The sequence below is a fragment of the Bubalus bubalis genome, chromosome 23 (genome assembly GCF_019923935.1).
Source record: "Bubalus bubalis isolate 160015118507 breed Murrah chromosome 23, NDDB_SH_1, whole genome shotgun sequence".
In the NCBI taxonomy this organism is placed as follows: domain Eukaryota; kingdom Metazoa; phylum Chordata; class Mammalia; order Artiodactyla; family Bovidae; genus Bubalus; species Bubalus bubalis.
In genome coordinates, this window is record NC_059179.1 from 9,514,934 (window position 1) to 9,534,297 (window position 19,364).

Here is a 19,364-nt window from a genome sequence, read left to right on the forward strand (position 1 = left end):
AGATGCAGTGAGTATTGAATACATGTCATTACTGATTGCCTTGGCAGTTCCTCCTTTAAAAAAATTTTACATCCTCCTACCAAAAGACTGCAGTTTTTAGTTAAAGATAAAAAGCTAGTTCTTTCTGTCATGGCATCCTGAACCTCACAACTCTGCTTATTGAATGGCCATATGATGCAAAGAAAACTATATGGGACCACAGGTAGAATGGAATGTAGCAGTCTTTATGCTCTCTGCAATTTTCTGACAAAATTATGTGGCCTTACATTAGGAATTGAGTAAATTGAGAAGTGATTTTATTTTTTTTTTCACATTCTTTCCCCTGTTGTCTTCCCATGCATTATGTTCTCTTGTTCTTTCTGGTCTTTCTAACCCTCCAACCCCTAGACGGGCAGGCTCACATACACACACACACACACACACACACACACACACACACACACACACACACACTTCTGTATTCCCCCATTCAGACATAATTACGCATGCTGTAACCCATTGGCTGGTGCCAGTGTTTTGGACTTAATTATAAACCAAATTTGCTTTAAATAAGCTTGGGAATAAAACCCAGAAAATTTCCCATGGCATCCTTGAAACTTGGATATATTTAAGAAGAAGCTGGGGTTTTAGTTCTTTCAAACAGCAGTTGGGCTTGTACTTAAATAAGTAAATCAGTTTCTAGCAGATAGCTTAGAGGGGGTTCACTGTGAGGATCTGGCAGAGTTCACATCCCCTATGACTGGTCCCTTGAAATTTTTAACTCTTAGACTTGTCTATACAAAGCCTCTAGCAATTTGTCAGATTACAGTTTTAAGTTTTCTGACCCTGGCATAGGTTCCTGTGGAGGTTTCTGCTCCTGTAAATTATGGTTCTCTATGTCTGCCTATCTCTCCAATTTAGGGGGCAGCAGTTTGACCTGTGACCTCACCTCTCTAATGGGTCTAAGATGAACCGTTGAGTTTTCATTTTGTTTGGCTCTTTGTTGTTAGGGTGGAACGACAGTTTCTAAGCTCCTTACAGACTGAAAACTGAAAGTTCTAGGTTTTTTTATACCCAGAGTTTGATATTTTCGCAATTGAGTTTCAAACAAGAAGAAATCAGTTTAAATATTGCTTGCATGCATGTGTGTGAGGCAGAAATATTGGAGTGTGTTGCCATTTCCTCCACAAGGGGATCTTTCCAACCCAGGGATCAAACTCATGTCTCTGGCTCCTGCATTGGCAGGCGGATTCTTTACCACAGAGACACTGGGAAGCCCAAAATATGAGAGCCACATATTGTTTAGTCATTGTTTATAAGTGGAGAAAAGCATTCTCACATTCTTAGCCGTAAGTAGGCCCTTGATTTGAAGTATGTAGTCTAAGAGGACTGAAAAATTATTAGGTAAGTTCTTTTGAATTATATACCTCATAATTATGAGTTAGATGTTTTACTTCTGCTATTTTAGGGAGCCTTGAAGATTACATGAAGGATTATATTTATTCTAGTTTTAGCACTTGAACCATTAAGGATTACCAAGTTGAATTCCAGCTAAGAAAAACAAATAGTGAAGAAAAAGTTTTGTTTGAATCTCGTGATTTATATGCTGAGCTTTTATCTATTGGGAATACTTTTTGAGGTAATGAAAAAATTACTTAACCTTTTTTTTTTTTATCTTGTAACTTATTTAGGAATGTGTTAAATTCTGCTTCTTACCCTTAAAATCCAACCTATAAATTTTGTGAGCTCTGAATTTATTTTGAAATAGAATCAAGAAGAAAGAGTTTTAGAATTATTTAAAATATGGAGGTTCAGTTCAGTCACTCAGTCATGTCTGACTCTTTGCAACCCCATGGACTGCAGCACGCCAGGCTTCCCTGTCCATCACCAACTCCCAGAGTTTACTCAAACTCATGTCCATTGAGTCGGTGATGCCATCCAACCAACTCACCCTCTGCCGTCCCCTTCTCCTCCTGCCTTCAATCTTTCCCAGCATCAGGGTCTTTTCCAGTGAGTCAGTTCTTTGTATCAGGTGGCCAGAGTATTGGAGTTTCAGCTTCAGCATCAGTCCTTACAATGAATACCCAGGACTGATGTCCTTTAGGATGGACTGGTTGGATCTCCTTGCAGTCCAAGGGACTCTCAAGAGTCTTCTCCAACACCACAATTCAAAAGCATCAATTCAAAGCATCAAATGTTGGATCCCACCAAGGAAAGATACCCCATGTCCAAGAGCGAAGGAGAAGCCCCAGCAAGATGGTAGGAGAGGCAAAATCATGTCTAGGATCAAATCCCATACCTGCCAGAGATGCTTGGAGGGCTCAAACAAACCTTGTGCGCACCAGGACCCAGAGACCCCACAGAGCCTGAGCCAGAAGTGTGTTTGAGTTCATACCTCCTATGGAGGTATGGGTCAGCGGTGGACTGCCACAGCGGCACAGGCTCTGGATGCAATAGACCTGGGTATGGCATAAGCCGTCTTGAAGAAGGTTGCCATTAACCCACCATAGAGCCGCCAGAACTTACACAGGACTGGGGAAACAGACTCTTGGAGGGCACAAACAAAAGCTTGTGTGCACCAGGACCCAAGAAAAAGGAGCGGTGACTCCACAAGAGGCTGACCCAGACTTGCCCATGAGTGTCCAGGAGTCTCTGGCAGAGGCATGGGTTGGCGGTGGCCTGCTGCAGGGTTGGGGGCACTGAGTGCAGCAATGTGTGCATGGGACCTTGTGAAGGAGGTCGCCATTATCTTCATTACCTCCACCATAGTTTGGCCTCAGGTCAGACAACAGGAAGGGAACACAGCCCTGCCCATCAACAGAAAATTGAATTAAAGATTTACTGAGCATGGCCCTGCCCATCAGAAGAAGACCCAGTTTCCCCCTCAGTCAGTCTCTCCCATCAGGAAGCTTCCATAAGCCTCTTATCCTTCTCCATCAGAGAGCAGACAGAATGAAAACCATAATCACAGAAAACTAACCTATCTGATCACATGGACCACAGCCTTGTCTAACTCAATGAAACTGTGTAGGGCCACCCAAGGTGGATGGGTCATGGTGGAGAGTTCTGACAAATCGTTGTCCACTGGACAAGGGAATGGCAAACCACTTCAGTATTCCTGCCTTGAGAACCCCATGAACAGTATGAAAATATGGAGGTGGTTAAAGAGAATTTTAGACCACTTTAGAGTTTTAGTTTATGTTCATGTTGATAGTAGCATATTTTACAAAGTTTCATAAGGCATTCTTTTCTATTTTTTATAAAATAAAAAAGCTCTTTCTCTGTGAGATAAAATTTCTCTAAGCCAGATTTTTAATACTCTTCCTTGCCACTTTTAAAAAAGATATAAACCAAACCAAGGCTTCCCTGGTACCTCAGATGGTGAAGAATCCACCTGCAAGCCAGGAGACCCGGGTTCTCCCTTGAAGGAGGGCGTGGCAACTCCATTATTCTTGCCTGGAGAATTCCATGGGCAGAGGAGCCTGGCAGGCTATAGTCAATGGGATCGCAAAGAGTGAGACACGACTGAATCGACTTAGCACACAGAACACACAGACTAAACCAATGAAGAACCTTCTTATTCTGTGTTCAATAAAGATTTGTGTACATACATTTAGGAATGATTTACACATAATTCTTAAAGTGGTTTGTTTCAAGTGATTATATGATACACACATACCCACACACATAGGTACATGTGTTTGTGTTGTTTGTAATACACCCAACAAGGGGTGATATTGCTATCAAAAAACAAGAAGTCAGGCACCATCCTGATACAGACTAGTGCTGTATTTTGTAATTAGGTATCTTAGAAATGGGCAAAGTGATTTTAATTATGTCTGGGAAATGAGAGATAAAGAGGGGGAGATTGGTTGGCAAGGCAAAGGTGTTCATCTATAAAGAAAAAAGTGTTTAGGAAATTGTATCCATTGGATCTGCATACAACTTCAGTACAGTGTTCCAGATAGCTATTACTTATTCATTGGAGTTGAAACATTTGACCTAGATACAGCTTCTCTGAAGTTAAAAGTTGTCATTTTTTTTGACATATTCCCTTTCTTCTGTGCTACAATAAAAATGTAGTTGCATACACTCTATTACTCAGCAAACTGAATTCAAGGCATAGAGTATAATGACTATGTTGCAGAAAATTGGGCACATCCACTTTTGTCCAGTGCTTTTTGTGTGTAAATACAAGGGGCATCAGCCAACTTCTTTTTCTGAAGGAGCAACAGCATCTGCTGTGTGTGCACGACCCTAAGGCACAAAGGGTAAGGTAGGCAGAAAATAATTATGAGTGAAATTGTGCTCATTTCTCCTTTATATTGGCATTATTATAAAAATATGTAATCTACAAAGAATTATAAGTTGCTTACTATTTTCTGCAAGCACATTTAATCTCTAAGTAAGCTGATGATTTTAGTTTTCACATTGTTTTGAGGAAGGCTACCTTAGTTTTGACCCTCTAATATGTAGTTACCCTTATCTTTCATTATCACTATTGTATTTATGGATTTAACCAGACTTTTAAAAATACTGTTTTTAATATATTTCATCCTTTTGTAATGGAGATTATTATTATTATTGGAGATTATTATTATTAATGGAGATTATTATCTGTAATAAGATAATATTTAGGGCACTTATTTTTTAAATTGTGTTTTTCCTTTCTGTTGAAAATTTCTTGAAATTGTAAAATATTTTCTTTAATTTAGATGCATCATATGGCACAAGACAGTCATTTATTTGTATTGATTTGGCTTCCTATGTGAATCTAATTATATATAAACTTGATATCCCATAAAACTCCCAATAAGGATTTTTAAAGCACAGTTTTTCTTAGCTTTCTTCTCAGAAATAGCTGATTTTAATATGTGACTGAAAGTAGGCAGTCAAAAGAGAAAATGGGATTTATTTCACTTTATATAAAGCTAAGGAATCTTAGGTTTAAAACTTAAATTTGGGTAACAATCTAGATTTAATTTCTTCTGTAGCTTGTATGTGTGAAGTTAATAGGACTTTGAACTCATCATTTGTACATAGCCCTGTTGGTCTGTCCCCTATCCCCAGCACACGTTTTTTTTTGTTTCATATGTGTTTTTGTTGTTTGTCTTTTATCTTCTTTTTTTCCCTATTTTCTCTTTGATTGACTTTGGAACCCAAGTATGTAGGTAAGCCCGTTTACTCCACTGCTTTTCCACACAGTAGCCACCAGCCACATGTGGTTATTCAGCACCTGAGAATGGGTGGTATGAATTGAGATTGCTGTAAATATAAGTGCACATGGCCTTTCGAAGATTTGGTAGAAAAACATAAAATAGTTGTGACTGTTTCCCTTGGGTTTTGGATCTGCTATCCATTTGCTGCATCCATTTTTATGTGAGGAATCAGGAGGATTCAGAAACTGCTGCAAATATTGCTGTCCTCCCAGAAAATCTGTAACCTGATGTTTGGTTAACTGTGTTTGAATAGAGTTTTTTTTTTTTAATTGAGTATAGTTGTTTTATAGTGTTGTGTTAGTCTCTGCTGTACATCAAAGTGAATCAGCCTCATATGTCTTCCTTGGATTTTCTGTTTGAATGGGCTTACAAATTATATTTGAGAACAAAACCATAGTCTTTTTATAAAAGTTGGAGAAAAGGCTAAATAGTAATTTGCTGCTGTTTTAAAAAAATTATTTATTTATTTATTTTTGGCTGAGCTAGGTCTTCTTTTCTGCCCAGGCTTTTCTCAAGCTGCATCAAGTAGGGACTATTCTTTAGTTGCAATATGAAGGCTTCTCATTGATGTGGCTTCTCTTGTTGCAGAGCACAGGCCCTTGGGCACATGGGCTTCAGTAGCTGTGGCATGTGGTCTCGGTGGTTGTGGCTTCTGGGCTCTAGGTCAGTTGTGATGCACTGACTTTGTTGCTCTGCAGCATGTGGAATCTTGCCCAGATCAGGGATCTAACCCGTGTCTCCTGCATTGGCAGGTCGATTCTTTACCACTGAGCCACCAGGGAAGCCCTCCTGCTACTTTTAAAAGAAGTCTTTATCAGAGAAAAATCATAGAAAACTTGAAAGAAAATAAAAAGGTGACCTAGCTCATGTGTTGAAAGCTATTGTTTCTGGCAGTGTATAAACTCCATTCCCAACCACAGACCTAGTTTATCAGCTAGAATAGGTTGTGTCTTTACCTTTTTCTGACTCTCTCACATTTGGTGACCAAGTCAGGTCTCATAAAACATTGAAGAATAATATGCATTACCATTCACTGTTCAGACTTGGTTTTAACCAAGAAATTTACTGAATAGTGTCCTAATTCCCTAGAGATGAAATAACATTTGAAATTCATTCAGACGAGCTCCAGAGAGTAATCAATATTTACTAAGGGCCAGGTGCTCAGATTCATTCACAGAAAGGCAATACAGTTTTGAAATCCATATCAACTTGAAGTTCCCTTATCTAGCAGTAAAGACTCAGCTGTCTTTAAGCTTAAAGAATAATGTATGTGTTTTAGATAGATTTACAATATGCAGTGATCCAAAATTTTAAAATGTAATTTTAGTGCATAAAGTTCAGTTCTCTGCCACACAGAATTTAGCCATACTGTTGTTTATATAAAGATTTTAAAAAGATGAGAAAGTTGTGTGTTAATTCTAAGTGTGGTTATTATGTTAAATTGCTATGTATGTAGAAAATGTTTTATATGTATCTTTTTCTTTATTTCTCTTTTAAGTTCTCAACCAGTTTCCTCTCCAGTCATCCTCCAGTTTGGCCATGCAGAGACCCTTCTTCCACTGCTTTCTCTCATGGGCTACTTCAAAGACAAGGAACCCCTAACAGCTTACAATTACAAGGAGCAAATGCATCGGAAGTTCCGAAGTGGTCACATTGTACCCTATGCTTCAAACCTGATATTTGTGCTTTACCATTGTAAAAATGCTAAGACTCCTAAAGAAGAATTCCGAGTGCAGATGTTACTGAATGAAAAAGTGTTACCATTGGCTCACTCACAAGAAACTGTTTCTTTGTATGAAGATCTGAAGAACCACTATAAGGACATCCTTCAGAGTTGTCATACCAGTGAAGAATGTGAACTACCAAAGGTGAACACATCTGATGAGCTATGAGTAACTGCCAAACATTTTTAATTCATCAGCAATCTCCAGGGAGTGAGTCCATGCTTGGAATAGGTGGGCAGTCCCTGGGTACAGAAAGCTTTAACATTTCTTGGATATTTCTGTTTTTTCAAAGAAAAATGTTTCTTTTTGAGTCTGGACATGGATATGTAAGAAATGATCTTTCACTGAAGCAGCTCTCATGGGAAATCTGTTCTGAGATAACTGGTACTACATACATTTACAGAAATTAAATTCTTCCTACTTACGTAAGAAATCTCACACTGAGATAGAACATGATTTCAAAATGATACACAGAAGTTTTGGAGTGACAAAATATTTTGTCATTTGGACAATCCATAACGCGACTGGACTAAGTCTAGGAACTTTACCAGCTGTGCTGCCATTTCTTTTTTCCTCAGGTAGCACAGTTCTAGTATTTTCTTCTTAATCAGAGCTATTATGATTCACTGGGAGTATCACTTTGGAAGAAATTAACATCTCTAGTTGAGAATTTGAAACAATATTAAGAAACAGTATGATTTAAAAGAATACCTTCACTGAAGGAAGACAAAAGTATAATAAAATGTCTTTGTTAAGACTATTTATAAAGTATTTGAACACAATTTCAGTAATTCCCTTTAACCTCTTATTAAGTCTTGAAAGGCCGTTATTTAATTATTATCATACCTGTTTCACATATATAACTGGAAGAACAAAGAGGACCATTAGCAACAAGACAGAAGAATAGAATCAAACTTAAATCCATTGCTTTATGTGTTTTAAAAAATTGTCACTTTTCTTGTATTTGTATATTTTACTGTTATGTGAGATACAGCTTTTGAGGGTTTAATTTCTTTTTTGTTCTTTATTTTTGTAAAGACTGACTTCATACTGGTGGGCTTTCAGTTTCACATATGCTGCTGCTTAGTCACTCAGTCGTGTCTGACTCTTTGTGACCTCATGGACTGTAGCCCACCAGGCTCCTCTGTCCATGGGATTCTCCAGGCAAGAATACTGGAGTGCATTGCCATTCCCTTCTCCAGGGATTTTCCCGACCCAGGGATTGAACCTGGCTCCTCCTGCATTACAGGCAGATTCTTTACCATCTGAGCCACAAGGGAAGACCTTTCACAGATATGAACCCATTTCAAAGCAATAGTTGTGAGTTCTATCAAATATCATAAAAGTAGTTTCTATAATAATAAACATAATTCTTATAACTTTACTACCAGGTTTTTTTCTGCTTTCCATATTGATACACAATCAGTTCAGTTCAGTTCATTCGCTCAGTTGTGTCCAACTTTTTGTGACCCCATGAACCGCAGCATGCCAGGCCTCCCTGTCCATCACCAACTCCCGGAGTCCACCCAAACCCATGTCCATCGAGTCGGTGATGTCATACAACCATCTCATCCTCTGTCGTCCCCTTCTCCTCTTGCCCTCAATCTTTCCCAGCATCAGGGTCTTTTCAAATGACTCAGCTCTTTGCATGAGGTGGCCAAAGTATTGGAGTTTCAGCTTTAGCATCATTCCTTCCAATAAACACCCAGGACTGATCTCCTTTAGGATGGACTGGTTGGATCTCCTTGCAGTCCAAGGGATTCTCAAGAGTCTTCTCCAACACCACAGTTCAAAAGCATCAGTTCTTCTGCACTCAGCTTTCTTTATGGTCCAACTCTCACATCCATATATGACCACTGGAAAAACCATAGCCTTTACTAGACAGACCTTTGTTGGCAAAGTAATGTCTCTGCTTTTTAATATGCTGTCTAGGTTGGTCATAACTTTCCTTCTAAGGAGTAAGTGTCTTTTAATTACACAATCAGTAATTGATGGTAAAAGGATAGCATTTCAGGTAGCTTTGACGAATCAGGCAATATAAGGACATTTTCTTCCAATAAAAATTTCTGGCGAGGAAGGCTCAAGAAGAAAGTAAATATATTTATATGAAATTATGGCTGAATTGCATTGTTGTATGGCAGAAACCAACACAACATTGTAAAGCAGTTTTCCTCCAATTAAAGAATAAAAAATTTCTTAGGTTTTCACTTATTAAGAATGGAAATCCATTTTGTTCAAAATCTAAAGTGTTACAACTGTATATTAAAATTATAAAAGAAGATGCATAGATCATTGATCTGTAGATCAGATCAGATCAGTCGCTCAGTCATGTCCGACTCTTTGCGACCCCATGAATCGCAGCACACCAGGCGTCCCTGTCCATCACCAACTCCCGGAGTTCAGTGAGACTCACGTCCATAGAGTCAGTGATGCCATCCAGCCATCTCATCCTCTGTCGTCCCCTTCTCCTCCTGCCCCCAATCCCTCCCAGCATCAGAGTCTTTTCCAATGAGTCAACTCTTCGCATGAGGTGGCCAAAGTACTGGAGTTTCAGCTTTAGCATCATTCCTTCCAAAGAAATCCCAGGGCTGATCTCCTTCAGAATGGATTGGTTGGATCTCCTTGCAGTCCAAGGGACTCTCAAGAGTCCTCCAACACTACAGTTCAAAAGCATCAATTCTCCGGCGCCATTGATCTTCAACTGAGTGATGTTCACAGAATAGATAATTAGCTGCTAAATACTACTGGTGCATCAATACACTGCTGATTATTCCTACAAATGTCTGATTTTAATCATTTTCTTTTTTAAGGATTTGTCTAAGGCAGACAAGAGAACAGTATAATGAGCATTCATGCCCATCATACTGTTTTAGCAAAATTAACATTGTATCATTTGGTTTAGATCAAATAAGAAGAATTGAAGACTTTTATATGTCTTCCTGATGCTTTTCCCTCACTGCCTGCCTATAGGTAACCACCAACATATGAAGTTCAGTATTCACCATTCTACTGCATGCTTGACTCTGAAATTTTATAGTATTGTGGGAATTTAAACTTTTCTATAAAAAGGACTTCACTGTGCGTATCATTCTTGAATAATTTATTTAATTGCTGTATTTGTTTTTCAAGACTTTTTGATCATTTATCACAAATCAACAATATCAGTTCATGAGTCATGTACTTTTTATGTACAAACACTAAACTCAGACTTCTGTTAAAGTTGAATAAGCCTAGTTTTTCTTTCAAGGGGGTTATCTTAAAAGACCTTACAACAAATTTACTTGATGTCTGGAACATTAAATAATTTGATTTATGAAGTTTTCGTAGACTATTGAAGTTTTATAGAAATTGTTTTATTTATTATTTATTGTTAAGTAGAACCATATAGTTATCATTGTAGTCTTTGGTATGTAAACTATTTCAGGATAGAGGGTGAGTGTGGTCCATTTTCGTTAATGTTACAGAGGCTGTGACATTATTCTGGTGCTATTATTCTCACTTAGGAAGTACCCGAAACTGAAGAATCTTATGAGAAGAGCAAAAGGTCTTATCTAGGATAGGATATATAAAAAGTTGAATGTTGAAAAATAACCTTTGGCCAACAAGAATTCATTCATGATAGGTGACCACTTTACTCAGTTAAGCCAAAATGTAATCACTATCGGTTCTGAGATTTTGGTCAATTAATAAATAGCCTATGAACATTAGTCATTTTTCTGTCCATAGTCTACAACTTGATGTGTGCAGTGCATTTGTCTTTACTCTTTTTTTATAGTCATTTTATCATTTTGAAGTTTCTGCTCTCCAGCACATAATCCTGCACTTGAAACTGTCTTTGTATATAATCTTGATCTTAATTTTAACACTGAAAGCAGAGTTCAGCTTGGAAAAGGAGCTTCATTTTTTTCAGGAAAAAGTCAAATTTTATATCTTTGAGTGCTTTCCTTTTGTAAACTGCAGAATTGATACATGACCTTAAATATCTGGGAGTTACATACAACCAAACCAGAATTTGTAAGTATAAATTTTTGGAATGTATTTCTTTAAGGTGGTATTTCATACAGTTCACTAATGATCCTTGGAATCTGGACTGTTCTGCCAAATGTAAACTGAAAATAAATATTTGCATTACAATGTAATTTGCCTTTTATCTAGCTCTTCTCCTGAACTTACCCAGTCTCTTAATTCTCATAGAATCACAGATCACTGAGTTCTCTATTCTTCTGTCACTTACTTAAGCATTTCCTTCCACTCACCTATCAGCTTAACCTGCCGTTAAGCACCTTCACATCAGTCTATTAAGCTATTTTTTAATTGGTGTATGTGTATGTGTGTGAGGAGAGAGAAGAAAAAGAAGGAATGAGTATTTTTGAGAAAATTCCACAGCAGGAAAAAAGATGTCATATTATTCTAGTTAAAAGAATTGCAGTTTGGGCTTCATACCTGGCAGATTAGGAGGCAGTTAATGTTCAAACTTCATTTTATCATTACTGGAGTAATACATTTTAAGATAGAAGGATTCTTAAATGTATTATTTCTAAAACTGGCCTCAGTTTAACACCATCCCTGTACTATTCCCAGATGCTGAGCCATTCTTTAGACCCAAGCAGTTTATGCTCACACTTGTTTGTTGTTGCGCTGGCAGAACAAATAATTATTCATTAGAATGATAGCCTTCAATGTTTAATAGTACTCCTAGTATATAATGAGAACATTTTGCTAACATATTTTACATTATTTATGAAGTAGCTAATGTGAAAATTGGGGTTCCCAGTGGTAAAGAATCTGCCTGCCAATGTAGGGAGACATGGGCTCAATCCCTGGTTCGGGAAGATCCCCTGGAGAAGGAAATGACAACCCACTCTAGCGTTCTTCCCTGGGAAATCCTATGAATAGAAGAGCCTGGCAGGCTAGTCTGTGGGGTTGCAAAAGAGTCAAACATGATTTAGCAACTAAAGAACAACAAACAATATGGAGAATTAAGTTGGGATTTATTGATTGTTTTTTTCATTAGAGTTCATTCTACCAGTATTGGTTCTGAATGTTAATAATTTGGGTGCTTTTAGAAACTTTTTCAGTGAACAATCTTATCCTGGAAAAAAAATCCCAGCTTTGATGTAAATTATAAAAATGTATACTTGTGAACCGTATCTTGGGATACACACAGATGAGAGAGTTCTGCTGATAACAAACATGCCTAATTGGAGATAGGAAGAACATCAATCATGCTCTAGCTGTAGTTTCTCTTCCTTTGAGCAGCCCTTAATTTCTTTTTCTTATAAGTGTTTTTCTTTTCCTTGCTTTCCTGAGAAGCTAAGACTAGTCTTTGGAAGACAAAAAACTGCTTTTTTTCCTTCCGTCTGCAGCATTACTCCTTGAAATTATCTGTCACTCTTTGCATCATGGAGACTTGCTGAGGGCCTGGTTTCCTAATTTGACCATTTTAGGTAGAGTTGTGTAGCCTCCTAAGTTCTATCCATGGTAGGAAACTACAGTTGCGTTTCACAGCTTTGATTGCTCCTGTACTAGATGACTGAGAAGAGTCTGAGGAAAAATACTGAACTCCTTGGGCAGAAGTCTGAAATGAGAAACAATCTGCATTTTCCTTGCCGAGAAAAACAATGGGTGAAGCTCCCAGATGTAGATAGGAAATCAGAAGTAGCTGGGATTCTAAATCCACTTGGATCTGGTTGCAATGCTTCAGGTCTTTCTAGGAAGGGAAATGGAGGAGAGCATTATGGGACTTCTTCAAACCATGTTACTAGTTTTTGCCTCAGTCACTGCTGGAGGTAGGCAATTAACTAGAACTTCCTTTTCAAGTCTAGGCCTAGCTCTTAAAAAAAAAACAATTATGACTAGAAGACAGTTCTCTACCCTATGGGCCTGCATGAGCTTCAAAAGACTTTTTTTTTTTAAAGACAGGTCTAAAAGCTCTTTGGTTACTAAATATTTAAAAAGGACTACTATTGATAGGCTCCTCTGGTGGCTCAGATGGTAAAGAATCTGCTTGCAGTACGGGAGACCCAGCTTCAATCCCTGGGTTGGTAAGAGCCCATAGAGAAGGAAATGGTAACCCACTCCAGTATTCTTGTCTGGAGAATTCCATGGACAGAGGAGCCTGATGGGCTACAGCCCATGGGGTCACTAAGTGTCAGACACAACTGAGTGACTAACACAGTTTTACAATATAGGTATATGCATTTGTTTGTATTTGCCTAAACAGAATGTGTAAAGCTAGTCTTAAGAGAAAACTCATTGTAATTCTCAATGCTCAGCCATGTACTTGATGTTAGCTGGTTATCTATAAAATAAATTATTTGTGTGAAATAGTACTTGCTCTTGAGTACAGGAAATATCTACACCTGCCAAGTAGTGTATAGAAGTACTTTACCTGTTACTCCATTTAATCTTCATTGGGTCGCGAAGAGTCGGACACGACTGAGCGACTGATCTGATCTGATCTGATAGACTATGAAGTTCATAGTATGAAGTCTGTTTTGCAGATGAGGGAATTGAAATGGAGGATGAAAGTACTGTTTTGTTTTACACTTTATGCTCTTCAAATGCTGTATCAGTGGTAACGGTGGAATTTTGACTTCATTCATTTGGGGCACTTTGGCATGCAGATTGTTTTAAGTAATGCAACTGATTGTAAACCACTTCAGTCTCTTGACACTGCCCACCACTGGGGGAAAAAGTGCTTTTGAAGATGCTGCCACCTTCTGTCCTTCTCTGTGGCCATTAGCTATAATTGCTTAGGTCAAAAAAGTTGTATGCTTAGCAGGAAATGGAAAGAAGACAAAAGTCTAAGCAGAGCTTTGTATGTAACCATTTCCAGGACAAATCAATTTATATCTCCAGGCTCAGCTCACTGTACCATGCACCTGGTATACAGGGCTTTCTGAGTTAATCAGGAGGGTGGGGCAGGTTAGTAGCTGTATTGCAATCCATCCCTTAGAATTGCATTTGTAGCATTTCCAAGTATAACACATTCAGACCTTATTGGAGATTCTAAATTGTATGAATTACAGGATAATGCTAACTACAATTATATTGTCTACTTATTTTCCTTTCCACTGCTTTAAAGCAGTTCCTAAGCCTCATGCCCTTGACCCATCCCTGGAGTCCATAAAGCCAGGCTCATTGAGCACACGTTGAACAGTGGCAGCTGGCAGATGCTTTGGCCGGTATCCATGATGAGGAATGCTAGGGAATGAAAAAGGCAAGGCTTTGCTACAAGTTGCATGTGTGTCGTGCCATGTTTATGGTCTCTGCCCCACTTCATCATGTAATAACCATCATTGCAATAACAATGTGTTTCACAGCAAACACCACATGACCAGTTGTATGTCAGTAGAATCTTGTAAAGGAGAAAAGGAGAGATATAAGCATCTGAATGCAGAGTTAAGGAATAGCAAGAAGAGATAAGAAAGCCTTCTTCAGCGATCAACGCAAAGAAATAGAGGAAAACAACAGAATGGGAAAGACTAGAGATCTCTTCAAGAAAATCAGAGAAACCAAGGGAACATTTCATGCAAAGATGGGCTCGATAAAGGACAGAAATGGTATGGACCTAACAGAAGCAGAAGAGGTGGCAAGAATACACAGAACAACTGTACAAAAAAGAGCTTCACGACCCAGATAATCACGATGGTGTGATCACTCACCTAGAGCCAGACATTCTGGAATGTGAAATCAAGTGGACCTTAGAAAGCATCACTACGAACAAAGCTAGTGGAGGTGATGGAATTCCAGTTGAGCTCTTTCAAATCCTGAAAGATGATGCTGTGAAAGTGCTGCACTCAATATGCCAGCAAATTTGGAAAACTCAGCACTGGCCACAGGACAGGAAAAGGTCAGTTTTCATTCCAATCACAAAGAAAGGCAATACCAAAGAATGCTCAAACTACCACACAATTACACTCATCTCACACGCTAGTAAAGTAATGCTCAAAATTCTCCAAGCCAGGCTTCAGCAATACATGAACCGTAAACTTTCTGATGTTCAAGCTGGTTTTAGAAAAGGCAGAGGAACCAGAGATCAAATTGCCAACATCCACTGGATCATCGAAAAAACAAGACAGTTCCAGAAAAACATCTTATTTTTGCTTTATTGACTATGCCACAGCCTTTGACTGTGTGGATCACAATAAACTGTGGAAAATTCTGAAAGAGATGGGAATACCAGACCACCTGACCTGCCTCTTGAGAAACCTATATGCAGATCAGTGCCGGGAGCCGGAGAGAGACGCTCCACTCATGGCAAAGGTCATGAGGAAGGAGGCTCGGCATACGCAAAGGCGGGATAGAGCCTCAGGAGTCCCCCTGGATATTCTCAAGCATCTACCCCAAAAAAACCAGAGTCTGCCTACTTTATTGCTTTGTGCTCTCACCTCTGACTTTACTGGGGGCTGTCCCCCACCACCATCTCGCTCTCTCTGATAAAGAGTTAACTTACAGCTCCAGTTAATAAGTTCCTGGGCATTAGGAGTGTTTAAATCTAAACCCCTCAGATAGCTCTCTAACTTGCCTGACAAGTTTACCTGGACTCCTACAGCTATGCATACGATTGTTTACAGTCTCTCAGTCTCGTATTCAAATAGCTTAGAGCCTCTCAGTTAGAAACTGTCAGGATAAAACTAGTAAAGGATTTCATTGATGAGCCAATGCTTGCTGCCAAGTTTCCACATCCCCTGTATTGTATCCTTGAATGTGTATTAATTAATATAGTTGGTATGTAGAAAAAATAAGTAGTGGCCTTGGTGTTAGCAACTTTAGACCCTTAAGGTAATAAATTCCTTTGTTGTAAACCCACTGCACCTCTGCCCTATAGGAATGCAACTTTATCTAACACCTCCGGAGTATGGCGCCAAACCTTAAAATAATTACTCTTAGAAAAAATAAGTCTTACGGTTGACACACCTTTGTCAAGAGTCATAAAATGTTAATAGGCCTTCTGGCCAGAAGATGATGTAAATCACCTAAACCATTTGTATACGATAAATTTGCAGGAAAGAAACCCTGGTTTCGATGAGGATCAAAGACTGCTGACTTTGTATGATTTCACATCCCCTATTATCCTCTATGTGCAACTTAGGGTATTAAAGCCCCTGTTGAAAATAAAGCTGTGGGCCTTGCTCACCAAAGCTTGGTCTCCCCATGTCATTCTTTCTTTTCATATTCCAGCTGAAGTTTCCATCTGGAACGTGGAGGTCCTCTGCGACCATTTATTTGCCTGGGCTTCTAAGACCCACTGGAGAAGGTGTCTAAGGTGGGGCACCTTCTGCTGTTCGAGAGGGCGCCTGCGGCCTCCGTGGTCAGAGCTAACCTGGTGTCACAGGTTATATTGATTTTCCGCGTAAACCAAGCTACTCAGCCTCTTTTATCCACTGAATTTTCCTACTGAGCTATCCTCATGCTATTACTCTTTGTATCTCTAATTAATATTTAAATAAATCGCCGATGCTGTCTCTCCTTCGAATACCCTGGATCAGCTGGGGCTGGACCCCGGCAGATCAGGAGGCAACAGTTAGAACTGGACATGGAACAACAGACTGGTTCCAAATAGGAAAAGGAGTATGTCAAGGCTGTATATTGTCACCCTGCTTATTTAACTTACATGCAGAGTACATCATGAGAAACGCTGGACTGGAAGAAGCACAAGCTGGAATCAAGATTGCCGGGAGAAACATCAATAACCTCAGATATGCAGATGACACCACTCTTATGGCAGAAAGTGAAGAGGAGCTAAAGAGCCTCTTGATGAAAGTGAAAGAGGAGAGTGAAAAAATTGGCTTCAAGTTCAACATTCAGAAAACGAAGATCATGGCATCTGGTCCCAGCACTTCATGGGAAATAGATGGGGAAACAGTGGAAACAGTGTCAGACTTTATTTTGGGGGGCTCTAAAATCACTGCAGATGGTGATTGCAACCATGAAATTAAAAGATGCTTCTTGGAAGGAAAGTTATGACCAACCTAGACAGCATATAAAAAGCAGGGACATTACTTTGCCAACAAAGGTGCATCTAGTCAAGGCTATGGTTTTTCCAGTAGTCATGTAGGGATGTGAGAGTTGGACTGTGAAGAAAGCTGAGTGCTGAAGAATTGATGCTTTTGAACTGTGGTGTTGGAGAAGACTCTTGAGAGTCCCATGGACTGCAAGGAGATCCAACCAGTCCATTCTAAAGGAGATCAGTCCTGGGATTTCTTTGGAGGGAATGATGCTAAAGCTGCAACTCCAGTACTTTGGCCACCTCATGCGAAGAGTTGACTCATTGGAAAAGACTCTGATGCTGGGAGAGATTGGGGGCAGGAGGAAAAGGGGATGACAGAGGATGAGATGGCTGGATGGCATCACCGACTCGGTGGACGTGGGTTTGGGAGTTGGTGATGCACAGGGAGGCCTGACATGCTGCAGTTCATGGGGTCAAAAAGAGTCAGACATGACTGAGCGACTGAACTGAACTGAACTGAGAATCTTGTTACATACAAATATTGCCCGAAAATATTTCCCAATCTGAGGATCTGAAGATAAAACTTAATCCCTCTATGGTGGTTAGCATAACTGATGCCATCTTGGGCCCTTTCTGTTTCTCCCTCCACTGACCCTACCCAGTACTATACTGTAAAGTGAACCACTTCTCTGTCATTAAGGGCTTTGTATCAGATAGTTAATAGGTATTGTTTAATAATGATCAGGACCAGGTGGCCTCTATTCTCTGTTAGTCCCCAAGCAATGATGAAAACCTTCGCTGATAAATTCCTGGTGCCCAGGAGATTAGTTTCCCATTCATGAATCTTGACTTAGGAATGCTTGTCCTGTTTCCAAGTACCTACCTCATATCCTAGGTTAACTATACAATTATCCCAATGGTCTCCCGATGATGCAGAGTACAGCTGTGAATGTTTCTGGATTATCCACCTGATCCCTTTCCACCCTGTAAGTTACCCTACAGGTAAAGTAAAATGACCCATTAATTACATAGAGCTGCCTGCCTGGCATTTTGTTCTCAAGATGCCTTCTGTTTGGTGGACACTGCATTCCTTCCATCCTCCAATAATTGGCAAGCCAGGCAGTAAACTGGAAACAACGCAGGAATGAATAAAGGGGCCATGCTAGGGGAAAGCCCATTATTCACAGGGAAAATCCCAGGCTGGCAAGCTACTTCGACAGAGGGTGACCTGGCTAGGTTTATGGAACGCCAGGCATTGCATGAGTACTGGGACACGCGGACAAGGCTCCAAAGGGCAAATAGCTAGATATATTAACGGAAATGGTGGGAAATCAAAAGTGGGAAAAAAAAAATGAGCAAACACTTGGTTGTTACATGGCTTTGTTATGGGTTCTAAGTACTAGCACAGAAAAGGAATTACAGCTCAGCAGCAAACTGGATAAGACTAAAGGCACTGCCTTTAGGGAGGGATGTCTGGACAGCATGTTCTGCCCCCCGGGCCATTACATCAAAATAACCACAGGAAGAACGTATTGAAATGGTTGCATTTTACATGGTTGAAGTGCAGAGCTGTAGGCTCCCCCATTCAAAGGTGAGGACTTTTATTTTGCAGAAGAATTGAGACTCCAGAGGTGGGGTCTTAACTAAATGGCCTGTGTTTTAGGACATAACTAAAACATAGGCCACTAGGAATCGGAAATAATTGAGGTGAGATCCTTAAGAGCTGAAAGCAACTAAGTGGGAATATTCCTCTGCTGAATTAGTAGCATTAGCCATCAGGTTTAAAACCAAATTGTAGGGGAAATTTTCCAGCTTTAGTGTTGCATTTATAGGATGCTTGAGGAGGTGGTATTAAATGGATCAGAAATGTCTCCAGTGGTCTGGGTTACAGTGCATCCTGCCCTCTGGCAACATTTGCATGCATTTGGGGTGGGCAAAAACTGACAGCACATTGCCAACCTGATTGAATGGATATGTGCAGGTAGTATATACCTGGCTTGGCCAAATGAGGGAGAGATGCTATTCCTCCCTTTCTGGGCATTTATGGAAGAGCTACAAGAAATAATGAGTTCCTCTTCTGAAACTCCTGTTAGATGTATGTTGGACCCTTTCAATCTATTCACCTGTAAATTGATCCTCCAGGTCTCTTCACAGCCTTTTTATATATTTTTCAACCCTTTGCCCCTTGCTGCTGCTTTCTAATTTCTGTACTAGTGTCTAGCCTAGAGTTTACCCAATATGGTGAGGTCCTTTTGTTCTGTTTTTTAATTTGATTACTACTTTTTAAAAACTTCAAGACTACTTAAAAATAATTTCCAGTACTTCTAAGTGGTTATTTTTCATATTCACCTGCTTTATTTCTTCTTGTTTCATCTTTTGTTGTTCTTTTAAAATGAAAGTTAACCTTCAGTTTGTCTCTTTGGGCATTCTAAATATCTATTATAAAGTTTTTGTCATCCTATAACATAAAATTATTTATCCAGGATG

General features: G+C 39.4%; 1 protein-coding gene across 4 annotated transcripts in view; it reads left to right on the forward strand.

Moving 5' to 3' along the window:
* MINPP1 (multiple inositol-polyphosphate phosphatase 1) overlaps positions 1–19,364 on the forward strand; it is a 52,948-nt gene that overhangs the window by 30,522 nt on the left and 3,062 nt on the right. Inside the window, exon 3 of one of the 4 annotated variants that reach the window (XM_006072995.4) lies at positions 6,697–6,800. The exons of 1 other annotated variant lie outside the window; for it this stretch is intronic. In XM_006072995.4, coding sequence (XP_006073057.1) covers positions 6,697–6,800 — 104 coding nt within the window. Of the gene's footprint in view, positions 1–5,950; positions 8,307–19,364 lie in introns of those variants that run through there. 2 more of the 4 variants (XM_044935385.2, XM_006072994.4) reach the window with 2 other exon arrangements.